We start from the raw sequence: 12,537 nt of genomic DNA on the forward strand, positions 1-12,537 counted from the left end.
GTGGTGCGCACATCTGCTTTTACCTGCCTGATTACGCCCCATTCAAGATGTCAGCCCCCCCGCCCTGGAGTCCCTGCTGGGTCTAGCCCTCCAACACACACACTCTCTCACCCTGCAGCCCACCTGGACAATCCACAAAGGACCAGAGCAAGCGTTCCCACAACAGCCAAGTAACAGTGCACTAACAACAGGCACAGCCTGCGGCCTGAGAGCAGCGGCAGGCAGCACAGACACCGGGTACCCTTGCCTTGCTGGAGCCTCACAGAGCAAAGCCACCCCCCAGGGCCCGCTCCACTTGCAGCACACCCACTGGGGGAGGAATTGAGTGAGCCCCAGCTACAGATTCCCCCTGCTGGCACCCCCCAGGGCGGACAAGGAACCAGATCCCCTGACGTGCACAGAGCAGGCGCTGGCCGCAGCGGGAGCCCAGGGTTGCTGCAGGGGATCCCCAGAGCTGTCCTGTGGAGACGCAGGGGCCCTGTCAGGAGAACACAGGCACCCACTGAGCAGCCAGCGCAGGGTCTGGGCTCTGGTCACCCTGCAGTGCAGAGGCCTCCTCAGGCCCCCTGGGTGTCCTCAACAAGCAGGCAGGGAGCTCTGATTGAGCCGGAAGGGGAATCCCAGGGTGGGATTCTGGGATCTGCCCAAATGGGCCCCTCCCTAGTGCCTGCCCACGCCCTCGCCTGTCTGTGGGGACCAAGCCCCGCAGGACGCTCTCACCCAGCAGTCCTCCAGACGGTCAGTCAGTCAGCCTCCTCACGGGCATCTCCCCCCAGCTTGCAAGGCTGCCACAGGCCCAGAACACCCACCAGCCGCAGGTGACAGCCCTGCGGGATGCTAACGGGAGTCAGGGTAGCACCTGCCTCTCTCCAGGCCATGTGTTGCCTGCTCAGCCCACCTCAGGCACATGGGGTGGAGCACATGAAGCAGTCTTCACAGACTCCCCAAATGTTCTGCCTGGAAGACAGGACCCCCAGGCAGGGATGACAGACACCCCCTCCCCCACTTTCTCCCCACATCCAGTTGTCAGCACAACCACCTGGGTAGACACACCTGTAAGAATGTTCAAAGTACCAGGGGCCTTCCCCCCACCCACGCAGGGGGAGGTGGGGTTTACCAGCCCTTCCCAGAAGTGGGTAACTGGGGCCCAGGGATGAGGGTCAGCATTGCCCAGGGAACCAGCAGAAAAACCCGCATGTTACCTGTTCGTCCCTCCAGAACCCCAGTGTCCACGAGGGGCTTGCTCCCCCCACCCCCGCCCCCCAGGAAGCAATGGGAACACAGGCGATCCCACACCAGGGCAGGGCCATGCACTGCGACCCTGGACACTTGTGCAGCCCACAGCCCAGACCCTGCTGCTGCTGTCTTTCTAAAGCTTTAATTTTCCACCCCAAAAGCCTAGGGGCTCTGCAGAAGGTTCTTAATTTAAAAGGAAAAGACAATAACGCAGCTGTTCCTTGTACCTACAGCTCCCTGGTGCGCACAGGGAGGACACAGCTTGGGCGGGGTTCCTGGTCCTCACCCAGGCACCGGGCTGGTGTAGGAGGGATAGCATGAGGGCAGGCTAAACACAGACCAATTGGGGAGACCCACAAGTGTGCAGGGAGGAGGCAGGCCCATCTGCTGTCCACAGGAGAGCAATGCCCACCCTCGAGGGGGACTCATTCCCCTCTTGCCTCTTCCGCCCTCGCCCCTGTTTGGTGCCCTCCTCCCTTCCGCCTCTGTCTGATTCCGGCCCAGGGTTTTGAGCACATTCGCCCTCCTCTCCGTATCTCACCGTCTCTCCTTACGCCCCAAGCCCACACAGGTAACCGCCCCCACACCAGGCCGCAGGCTAGCCGCAGTGCCCAGGACCATGGTCTCACCCTCTCTGCTCCACACTGTCCTACCCACTGCAGCTGGAGGCAGAACCCAACCGTGCCCACGCTGCTCACGCCCCACGCCCACCGAGGAGAGGCTCCCTCGGGGGTAGAGCTGCTCCACTCTTCCTCCATTCCCAGGAGTAATCCTCAGCGGCAGGTGGGCGGCGTCCCCCGCGAGGAGGACAGCGACAAGTTCGGGTGCTGCAGAGCCGGGGTCAGGACGACCGCGGAGGCAGCGGGGGCGGCGGCGAGCCCGCGCGTGACCTTGGCAAACTGCTCTTTCTCGGCCAGAGGCGGGTCCACACCGCGCGCTGGGGGGGCGGGGGAACAGCCAAGTCTTTCTCACCCTGCACGTCCTTCCTGGAGCCGCAAGGCTGGCAGGCGAGCCCGGCGTGCACTCTGGAGCTCCAGACAGGAGCCCAGAGCTGTGCGCTCTGGCGGCGGAGACCCCCGCGCCCCTCGCCCATTTTCAGCCCTCCCAGGGGGTGCGCATACGGCAGAGTTAGAGGTGGACGCGGCTGCAGCTCCTCCGCCACTCAACGGCCGCCTGACCTTGGGCCAGTCCAATCCCCTTCCCGCCTGTCTCCTGTCTCCACACTCCACGTCCCTCGGGCGCTCGTGGACTGTAACTCAGAACAGTGCCTGGACCAAGGGTGTCCCCAAGTCGCTGGGTGACCTTGAACACTCCCACCCCACATTCGGGGCTTCGGAGTCCCCCCACCCGCCCGGCAGGAAAAAACGCACCCCAACTCCCGGCACTGACAGTGTCCGGGGGCAGATGTGTCCCGGGCCAGGCACAGGGGAAGGGGTGACTGCCCCTGAGACACTTACCGTCCTCCAGAGCCGTGGGCGCCTGGCGGGGACCAGGGTGGCCGTGATCAGCAAGTGCGAGGAGGCCACCACGAGCCCGAAGGCGACGGCCAGCAGGCTGCGCACGGGCAGCAAGGCATAGGACACGAAGGTGACCAGCAGGAGCTGCCAAACCCCCTGCTCGGCGGTCGCCGGTCCCGCCGCCGCGCCGCCAGCGCCCCCCGCGGGGCCACCCAGCGCAAAGGGGCAGCAGAGCAAGGCGAAGGTGAGGCTGAAGAGCAGCGCCAGCTGGCCGACCTGCTGCAGCTGGGGCACCTGCAGGGAGCGCACGTTGGTGACCACGAGCAGCGCCAGGAAGAGGACGCAGTGCACCGGGTGCGAGCCCTTGGCCAGGCCAGGCGCGGGCCCCGGCGCGCCCAGCAGTTCGGCCAGCGCCAGCGCGCCGGCCAGCAGGCTGAGCACAGCCAGCGCCTTCAGCGTGGCCGCCTGCTCCAGCCGCAGCGTGTAGCCGCGGAACAGCGCCTCCAGCTCGGGGCACGCGAACTCCTCGCCGCACGCCCGCAGCCCGCGCCGGCCGGCCGGCCCGGCCGCCCTCTCGGCGCCCCCGGGCTCGCCCGCGCCGCCACCTCCAGCACCGCCGCCGCCTCCGCCGCGCGGCGCCCCCGCCATCTCAGCGCCATGCAGCGGCGGCCGCCGCGGGCGCGCCCCTCGCCGGCCCGGGGCGCCGGGGCGGGCGGGCGGCGAGGCGCCGGGGCGCGGCGGGCGGACTTGGGGCGCCGGCTGCCCAGCGCGCGCGCCCCGAGCGCGTCCTTTCCCGCCCGCCGCGCCTGCGCACTGGCGCCCGCCCGCACCCCGGCCGCTGGCCCCGGCCGCTGGCCGCGCTGCGACAGCAGGGCCCGAGCGCCGCGAAGCCGCCTGCGCCCCACCTGGGGTCCCCCGCGTGCCCGCCCACCTGCACCTGCCTCGCCCCTCACGGCCTCAGCTACCCCGCCCGCACACGGGGGAGCCCTCCCCCCTCCACGTTTTTGGGGACCTTAAAAAGGAGGAAATCCTCGAAATGTCAGGGAGGGAGGCGCGAGACGCGCCTCCCCCTCCCCCAATAAAAGCCAGGCCGCTCGGCGTGGGGAAAGCCCGCGCTCGCCTGCGGACCGGGGCGGGGCGGCGGAGCGAGGCCTGGGGACGCCCCGGGGCTGGGAGGAGCGTGGCGGCCCCTCCACACGCGCGGGGGACCCTCCACGTGGCTGTTCCCCGGGGTCCCTGCAAACCGCGTGCGCAGGTGCGGGGCGTGAGGCTGCGGCAGGGGGCGGGGACACGTCGGAGCAGCCCGGCCGGAGGAGTCGGCGGCTGCACGGTCTCCCGGAGCTGCAGGTGCAGGAATGGGGCGCTGCGCTTCGCCCAGGAGAGACTGGCGTCCGGCTGCCCGCAGCGGCAACGAGGTGCGGGGCGTGCACTGGCCTGTCGCGGCAGAAGGAGAACCCCACGCCGGCGCTTCACGCAGCAGTGATGTTCAGGGTGGGCACCGGGGTCACTGCCTCCGTCCGGTGAGGACCCCGAGTCATCGCGAGCACGGGAGTGATGGACTATGGGCAGCGTCTATGCCAGTCAGCCCTAGGCTGGGCCGGACCTGCGGAGCCCTGGATGAGGGCCGTGGGAGGCAGGAATACCGCAGAACCCCATTGGTCCCGGTGCCTCTCAGGTGATAACTAACGCCCAGGCTGATATCTGGGTGTAAGGCACTGCCTGAATCAGCATTCGGTGGGACCACATGAGACGGACATTTGCATCTGAAGTCCAGGGTGTTTTTTTTTGGGGGGGGGACGGCTTGGAACTCAGGGTGGGGGCTGGCTGGCCCCCAGTAAAGAGCTGGACAAACTTGATGACTGGCTGGCTCCTGCCCCTAGGCAATCCCCTCAACAGGGGCTCCAACTTCCCTGCCCCTCCCCAATGCCCCTCTGCAGCCTGCGTGCTGCCCTCCTATCCCGGAAGCCCAGTAAGGCCCGTGAAAGTTCTCTAGGAGCCCAGTGCTGCGTCCGCCCTCCTGCTGGATGCTGTGTGTTCACGGCCGGTGACTGCACTGTAGCCAAGGGACCACAGGCGGAAATGGAGCAAGCGTGACCCCGTGTCTGCAGAGCCCAAATGTGAACAGCCCCTCAGCACTGCCGGGGCCTCTCTCTCCTTACACCTTACACGGAGCCACTGCTCAGAGCCTGTGTGCGCTTCCAAGTACCTTCGGACTTGAACAGCAAGAGGTTTGCCATGGGCACAGCACCTGGTCATGACTGCTCCCCAGTCAAGGGCTAAGTGGTGTGGTCCCTGCGGCAGTCTCCTGCCTCTGGCTCCCTCCCCCGCTGGCATCTCTGTCAGTATAGCAGACACCTTAGAGACCCCCGCAGTGGACACGGGTCACAGCCGACCAGCCGGAGCAAAGGGCCCCTCGGCTGGTCGGCTCTCCAACGCCCCCCTGTGTCCTGGCTCACCACTTGGCACATCTCTCCTGCGCATCTTTGTAGAGTCCTGACCACCAAGGGTCCTGAACTTTTTTCTCCATCATTGAGTTTCCCAGATGGGGAGGGCACCAAGGGGACCAGCCTGGAGCCCAGCACAGCTCACGGCCACTGCACACAGGTCCTGTGGCATCACAGCTTCAGGAATGTGGCCTCCTGGGTTTGCTACGCCAGGCTGGAATCAGCACAGCCCTTCCTAGCAGGGTGACTGACAGCTGCTGCCCTCTGTGTGCTGTGTCTCCTGGCACCAGGCACCCAGGACCTGTGGGGAGTGGGACCCACATGCACAGTGGACAGAGCACAGAGGCCACTCCTACACAGACATTGGGCACGTGTCACTGCAGCCAGCCCAGCTAAGCAGGTGCATTTGGGGCCAGCATGGGTGGTGGGGAAGCCAGCTGGATTCCCCTGACTCCAGCCGGAAACTTGGCCTTGGAAAGGGAGGGCATGGGACTCCGTCCTGCTCTGCCTTTCCTGCTGGGGGACCTGCAGGAGCTGTCCCATCATCCACAGCAGTGGCCTCCAGCCACTGTGGAACCCAAGCCTGGCAGGCAGGAACAGGGAGCTAGCCGGGGAGCAGCCCAAGCGACAAGTGGCTACAGCATGCTCTGAGGCAGGGTGCCCTGTACATCTGGCTGCCTTGTGAGGGACCACTCCCGACCCCATCCTCCCGGGACAGGCCCAGGGCGCCCACCTGTGTCCCCACCTTCCCTGCTGTTCTGCTTGGTACATTTGAGTATGGCCATGGGAAGCATCACCCACGTGTCTTCAGGTTTCCTCCAGCTCCAAGGCATGGCGCTTTCATCCAGCACACCGGACAGCAGAGCTATAGGGACAGAAGCCGGGGTGGCAAGGTCAGGTCTACTATCAGCAGCTGTGACAGACCCACAGCCCCAGAGTTAGAGAGTCAGTGGGATTGAGGCTCCACTGGAATGTGTCATCCTGCCCAGCCTGGCCAGGGTCATGTGACTACAGCATGTCGTATTGGTCACCCATGTGCTGCCCAGACCCTGACACCACAGGAAAGCCTGTGGTGATGGTTCACCACGACCCACAGGCAGAGGCAGAAGGAGTTGGTCTCCCTGATTCCAACCAGCAGCATGAGTGGGCCACACTCCTAGTCCCCAGGGCCTTGGCAGCCTCAGCACCACACCAGGGTCTCAGTCAGCATAGGGAGACACTGGGCACCAGGTATTTGCTGTGTGTCCCCGTGTGCAGGGAGAGCCAGCTGGTATGCCGAGGTTTGTGTATCATCCTTGTCATTGAAGCATGTGGTGCTGAGCAGGGCAGACCCTGTCCATCAGAGCATCTGGCCTGGTGGGAGAGGCACCTGTAACCCTAAACAGGTGTCTGTCCATGTGACAGGTGGCTACAACACACCTGTGGGCACGAGAGGACATCTGGTATGCACCTCCCTGCCACTGCTCTGGGAAGCGGCTGTGTGGGGGCTAGGGGACCAGTGTCCTGTGAGGGCCAGGGCCAGGGGACCAGTGTCCCCACTTAGGGATGGGTCAGGGGACCAGTGTCCTGTGAGGGCCAGGGGACCAGTGTCCCCACTTAGGGATGGGCCAGGGGACCAGTGTCCTGTGATGGTCAAGGCCAGGGGAACAGTGTCCTGTGAGGACCAGGGCCCGAGCCAGGGGACCACTGTCCCCACTTAGGGATGGGCCAGGGGACCAGTGTCCTGTGATGGTCAAGGCCAGGGGAACAGTGTCCTGTGAGGACCAGGGCCCGAGCCAGGGGACCACTGTCCCCACTTAGGGATGGGCCAGGGGACCAGTGTCCTGTGAGGACCAGGGCCCGAGCCAGGGACCAGTGTTCCCACCTGGGGATGGGCCAGGGTGGCAGCAGAGGGACCTGCATGCTCAGAGCTCTGGGCCACCCACCCAAGCAAGGAAGGAAGAAGGGGTGGCTGGGCCACGCCCTGCTCGCAAGCCTGCACGGGACAAGCAGCCATCCAGGCAGCAGACATGAGCAGCGGGGCAGGGTGGCCCTGGGAGAAGGGGCCTTGGTCAGGGGCTCCAGGACAGCCTCCTGGCTGGAGTAGCAACACACGCAGCTCTTACTGATCTCGGCCCTCACCGGCTCACCCTGCATGCTGGGGCGCCAGCAGCTCTGGCTCATGTCCCAGCTGCTCCACTTCTAACCCGGCTCTCTCCTGACAACCTAGGAAAGCAGCTCAAGTGCTTGGGCCACTGTACCTGCGTGGGAGACCCAGAAGCTCTGGCCGTCACAGCCATGGGGGGTGGCGGTAAAACAGTGGATAGGCCTTCTCTCTCTGTAAAATAAAATTTATTTATTTCAAGTAAATCTCTTTTTTTTTTTTCAGTGTGCAAAGCAAGATTTACTGAAGATATTCAAACTGGAGGGCGTTTCCAAGACAGACCCCAAGGTACCTAAATGTTTAAACACACATACGCTATGCTCATAGCAGGAACGCGTTGGGAGGGCTGGAGTGGGGTCCCTGGGGAGTGTGTGTGTGTGTGTGTGTGTGTGTGTGTGTGTGTGAAGAACTGGACCAAGGCTGGTAAATCTGAAACTCAGGTGGTGGGTGGGCTGCCTGGCTGGAGACCCCGGGGCAAAGAGGGAGTCACAGCCTGCTGGAGAAATGAGCCTTTATCCTAGGCAGGTGTCCGCTGTTGGCCTGGGGCCCGCCACCTGCCGAGGGTCACCTGCTGGACCCCAAGCTCACACGCCCAGGCAGTGTCTCCAGCAGGGGAGGCTGTTGGGCGGCAGCTCACATCTTCCAGCTGTGGTCTCAGGGTGAGTAGACCCCCAACCCAGGTCTAGCCCCGAGCTCTGCAGATGGAGGTGATGCTGGGCTAGGTATCCTTCTGAGAGTCCCTGGGAGGGAGGGGGGAGAACAGAAGCTTCCAGAACTATGTCACTCTGGACACTGCTAAGAGATAACGGAGCTTGGAGAAGCAGCAAACACAGGCTGCCCCCGTCTGTCTCCGTCTCGCCGACATCCTTGCCTTCAGGGACCAATTCAGGTGAGCAGGTGGGTCCCGAGGCCCACCCACCCACAGACCAGCCTCTTGCAAGCTCCACGCTGGGCTGAGGCAAGTGCACCTCAGGGGCTGGGTCAGAATAAAACACACTGTCCTAGGAACGGGGACCCAGGGAAGCCCCCCACCCACCCTGCCCCCTAGGAGCCCAGAGGAGGGATGCCCAACAGGCTTGGAGGCTCCGGTAGGCGTCAGCACATGGGGCCTGGTACATGCCAAGAAAGCGGGTGTCCTGGCGGGATGCAGGAAGCCGGGAACACGGGTGGGGCCGCTGCGGGTCAGCTGGAGCCGGTGGCTTTCTGCTGGGTGTCCCGCCTGCCCCACCCGCCACCCAGGGCCACAACGTGAGCAAAGGCTGCAAATGCTGAGCACTCAGGCACTGCCCTAAAGCCCAGCTGCCCTGCTATTCAGAGTGAGCCTGAGAGCTAAGCTGACGGACATTAAATGGATTTGTGAAAACCATCCCAGGGCCCTGCAGATGGGCGGAGGCGAGGCGGAGGCGAGGCGCAGGCGAGCTAGCGGGAAAACGTTTAAATCGGGCCTGGCTCAGGAGAGCGGAGCAGGCTCCCGGCAGCTGCAGCGGAAAGGCCGAGGAGCCCCGGCCGAGGATTTGCTAAAAATAGAATCGCTGTCTTGTGGGTAGAAAATTTGACCCAATTAGAGATTACCCGTTTCAGGAATTACTGGGAAAGAAATCTCATTAAACAGGTTAAATATAGGAGCCAGAAGCTTAAAGGGCCATCTGGGATTAAAAGAAAAACCAAAAGTGCACAAAGATTTGAAAATAAAGCCTCCATCTCCTTTAAGGCAAGGGGTCCGCCCTGCTCCGGAGGAACCCCAAGGAGCGCCCCGGAGCCAGGGAGCCTGCCCAGCAGCCTGGACGCTGCCCGAGTCTGGCTTAAGCAGAGCTTCTCATGCTCATAGATGCACTGTGATCACACCACACACACACACCCCACCATACACACACCACACACTCACACGTGGGCACGCTCCCGGCGGCCCCCCAGCCCTGCCCCCAGCCCACACCCGCTGCTCGGCAGCTTGCTACCCGCCTTCCTCTGCTCCCCACGCCCAGTCTGTCCCCAGTCCTGCGGATTGCAGGCCCAGAATAGCTCCTTCCTCTGCGTTTCCCGCATGGGATCCTGGCGACTCCCGCAGGACCGCTGCACCTGCTCTGGGCCTTGCCCTGCCCCTCCTCCTTGCCAGTCAGCACAGCGCTCCAGGTGAAACGTGGAGGGGCTTTTCCCATGTCTTGCTCTTAAAAAAGAAAAATATACAGAGCTCCCAAGTGCCTCAAAGCAAGCTCCCAAGCGTTTTCACAGCACACAATCCTGAGAAAAACCCTATAAAAAGAAACGCATGTTTGAGTGCATTCGAGCGAGACCGTGGGTGAAGGAGACACACTCCCATTCTTCCAGTGCTGGCTTTCCAGTTTATCCAACCAGAAGCACCCACGGCCACCCCAGGAGCAGGAGAGCTGGAGGCCGCTATCCATCCTGGGGCTCCCCTGCCCGGCCCTCCCCCTGCAAGCCCCACCTGGAATTCTTCTGTGTGCCTCTGTCCTCTGTGCCCTGCACGCCCCTGCCAGACCCAGCTCTCAGAGGAGACAGAAGGAAGCCCGCAGCCCCACTCTGCACTCACGCCTGGGCAGAGCCTCCAGCCCCACCACACAGTGCCCAATGTCGACACTCTCCCTGTGGTGAGCGGAAACCCACAGACAGCTCCACCTCAGATGTCAAGTCACCCAACTTCCATCCCCCTTGTCTGCATCCTGGAGCTCCTCCCAACCCCCATCACTTGTTGGGGCTCAGGGAGCCAGGAAAGCAGCGGACTTACCAAGGGACCCATGAGGATATGTCACAGGGTCCACCCAAACCAATAGACACAAGGCTGGCACAAGCCTGGGTCTGGTGCCTCTCACCCCCACCCAGTCCACCAGCCTGCAGTCCCTAAATGCAGCCCCTGGGTTGACTGATGGATGACCAGGTTCACCAACCCAGGACGATCTGCTCGGTCTTCAGCCCCTTGCCTCGATAGCAAGGCGGGGAGCCCTGCGTGGAGTTGTTGGCTCCAAGTTCAGGCTCAGCTCTGACTGTTGTGGGCATCTGGGGAGTGAACCAGTACATGGAAGATCTCTCTACTTCATTCTGCTTTTCAAATTAAACAGAAAGGGGGAATAAATAGACTTTTGTTTTTTAATTTGCAGCATTTTTAGCAAGGATATACTCTACACACAGCTTCTTTTCTAAGCTACCATGCTGTTCACACTAAAAATGTGTAACTGTCTCTCCAAGTTACCATGAGTGAGCGGGAGACCACGGGGTCGCCTCAGCCAACAGAGTAAAGTCATTTGGTGGGATTTATCGTGTTTTCATGAGAAATCTCCCACTTAATGCAAACAGGAGGGAGCTTGTCAACCTGACGACATATGCCCATCAGAACAATTATTCTTCATGATAAAAATTTAGAAACATTTTCTTCATAAATACAGAATAAAACAAAGAAACTGCTCATAAAACTTACATCCAGAATATCTGGGGGCCTCAGCAAGTGAAGACTGAAAGCTCAACAGAGAAACCCCCGGCGACTGAGCTACCACTGTCAGACACAGTGCAAGAAACCTGGGGCACTTAGCAACATGGCTGCTTCTGTCAGCAGCAAAAGTAAAGTATGCATTATCCTTCTGCAAAAATGAGCACAGAATCTTTCAGAAGCTTTTGTTCAGAAGAGCAGTAAAAATCACAAAAGATATCGGGGAATAAATCTAACATAACACAGGTGCTGGGAGTGCTGAAGAAACCCAGGAAATGCAAAGGTTGACATAGCTAAAAGACGCCCGTTCCCTCCACATCCCAGCCAAAACCCCTACAAGGCTTTTCATATAAAATTGACAGTCTCATTTCAAACCCTGACTATAAAGACAAAAACCCAAGGAGAGGCAGGACCTTCTTGAAGAAGGTGAAGGAACAAATTGAACTACAGAACAAAACAATTCAGAAATAGACCCAGGAAAACTATTAATCCTTGGAGGAAATGACAGGTGTTCCTCTGATGATGTCTGGTTCTGAGAGATGTTCAACTGATGATGTCTGGTTCTGAGAGATGTTCAACTGATGATGTCTGGTTCTGAGAGCTGTTCCGCTGATGATGTCTGGTTACTCAGACATGTGGCCAAATATCCTTTATGTCTTGTGATGATATTATTAGGTGAAGTTGATGTTTCAATCTCTAAGTCTGAATAGAACGCATTGCCCTCTGCAAGATCCAGGCTCTGGCAATCGGAAGCCCGAGAGAGGGAGCGCTCCACAGGAGGAGGCAGCCGCCTTCGCAGCCCCTCAAGTTGAGCTTCTACCTCAGAGCCACCCAGGCTCTGCCTGCACACCTGCGTAACTGCCCTGCAGCTTCCCACCCTACCATCCCTAGAACAAATCTCCCTCCGTGCGGGTGCTCAGGACAGTGGGTGCCCGGGGTACTTCACAAAGTACGAGACCAGTTCATTTTTGTGCAAAACAATGTTGAAATCTGTGTGCATCCCATGACCTTTCCGAAGTCCCCTCTCCTGCACGAATCTCAACATTTTTTCCGTCAAAGTAAATGTCTCCTTTCATTCCCTTGGCCGAGCCATGGGCAGGGCCCTTGTGCCTCCTCCTGGCTCTCCTGGGAGTCCCAGGGATCCAGCTCCTGCAGGGACCCCTGCTACCCCCAGTCAGCTGGAGCCAGGAGCAGTGGTTCATCAGGGCTGCGGGTGGCTTGGGCATCAGTCTGCTCTGGCTGCTGGGACAAGGTCCCACATTCTGGGTGGCTTAAAACCAGAAGTTTGTTGTCTTGCAGCCCTGGAGAGCCGGAGTGCAAGCCCAGGGTGGGTGTGGCAGGCCTGCAAGGGTGGGTGTGGCCGGCCTGGCTCCCAAGCTGGATGTGGCTGGAGCAGTGTCATTCTAACTCCTCCTGGGAGCCTGCACTCAGCCAGTGCCTTTTAGCACAAGCATCCGTCGCATCAGATCAGCATCCCATCTTAATGATATGCCTGAGGACACGTAATTGCAACTTGACCTCACTTCCAGTAAGATCACCTGGTGAAGCATGGGTAAGAGGGCCCTGACGCTGACATCAGACCACAGCAGCTCCTATGCAGTGCGATGACAGGCCCACTGCCACTCCAGATGATCTCACACACCCCTTCCAGACCAAACTCAGAAGCACTCCAGCCCCAGCTGCCTTCCTCACACCCATTCACTTACTTCTTTTCCCCCCAGAAGAGTTGCTATTTTGGGAGAGATTTTATTTTAAAGCCAAAGGTCTATTTTTATTCCCGGATATCCATTTTAATCTCAGCTGATCCGCAGCCGTCGC

At 60.9% G+C, this 12,537-nt stretch overlaps 1 protein-coding gene across 1 annotated transcript in view; it reads right to left on the reverse strand.

Moving 5' to 3' along the window:
• The window catches only part of ADCY1 (adenylate cyclase 1), a 43,613-nt gene extending 40,096 nt beyond the window's left edge, over positions 1 to 3,517 (reverse strand). Inside the window, exon 1 of the mRNA XM_058678243.1 lies at positions 2,694 to 3,517. Within this exon, the coding sequence (XP_058534226.1) occupies positions 2,694 to 3,341 (648 nt within the window). The 5' untranslated portion in view covers positions 3,342 to 3,517. The remainder of the gene's footprint in view (positions 1 to 2,693) is intronic.
• Positions 3,518 to 12,537: the final 9,020 nt, after the last annotated feature.

The sequence above is a fragment of the Ochotona princeps genome, chromosome 20 (genome assembly GCF_030435755.1).
Source record: "Ochotona princeps isolate mOchPri1 chromosome 20, mOchPri1.hap1, whole genome shotgun sequence".
NCBI lineage: Eukaryota > Metazoa > Chordata > Mammalia > Lagomorpha > Ochotonidae > Ochotona > Ochotona princeps.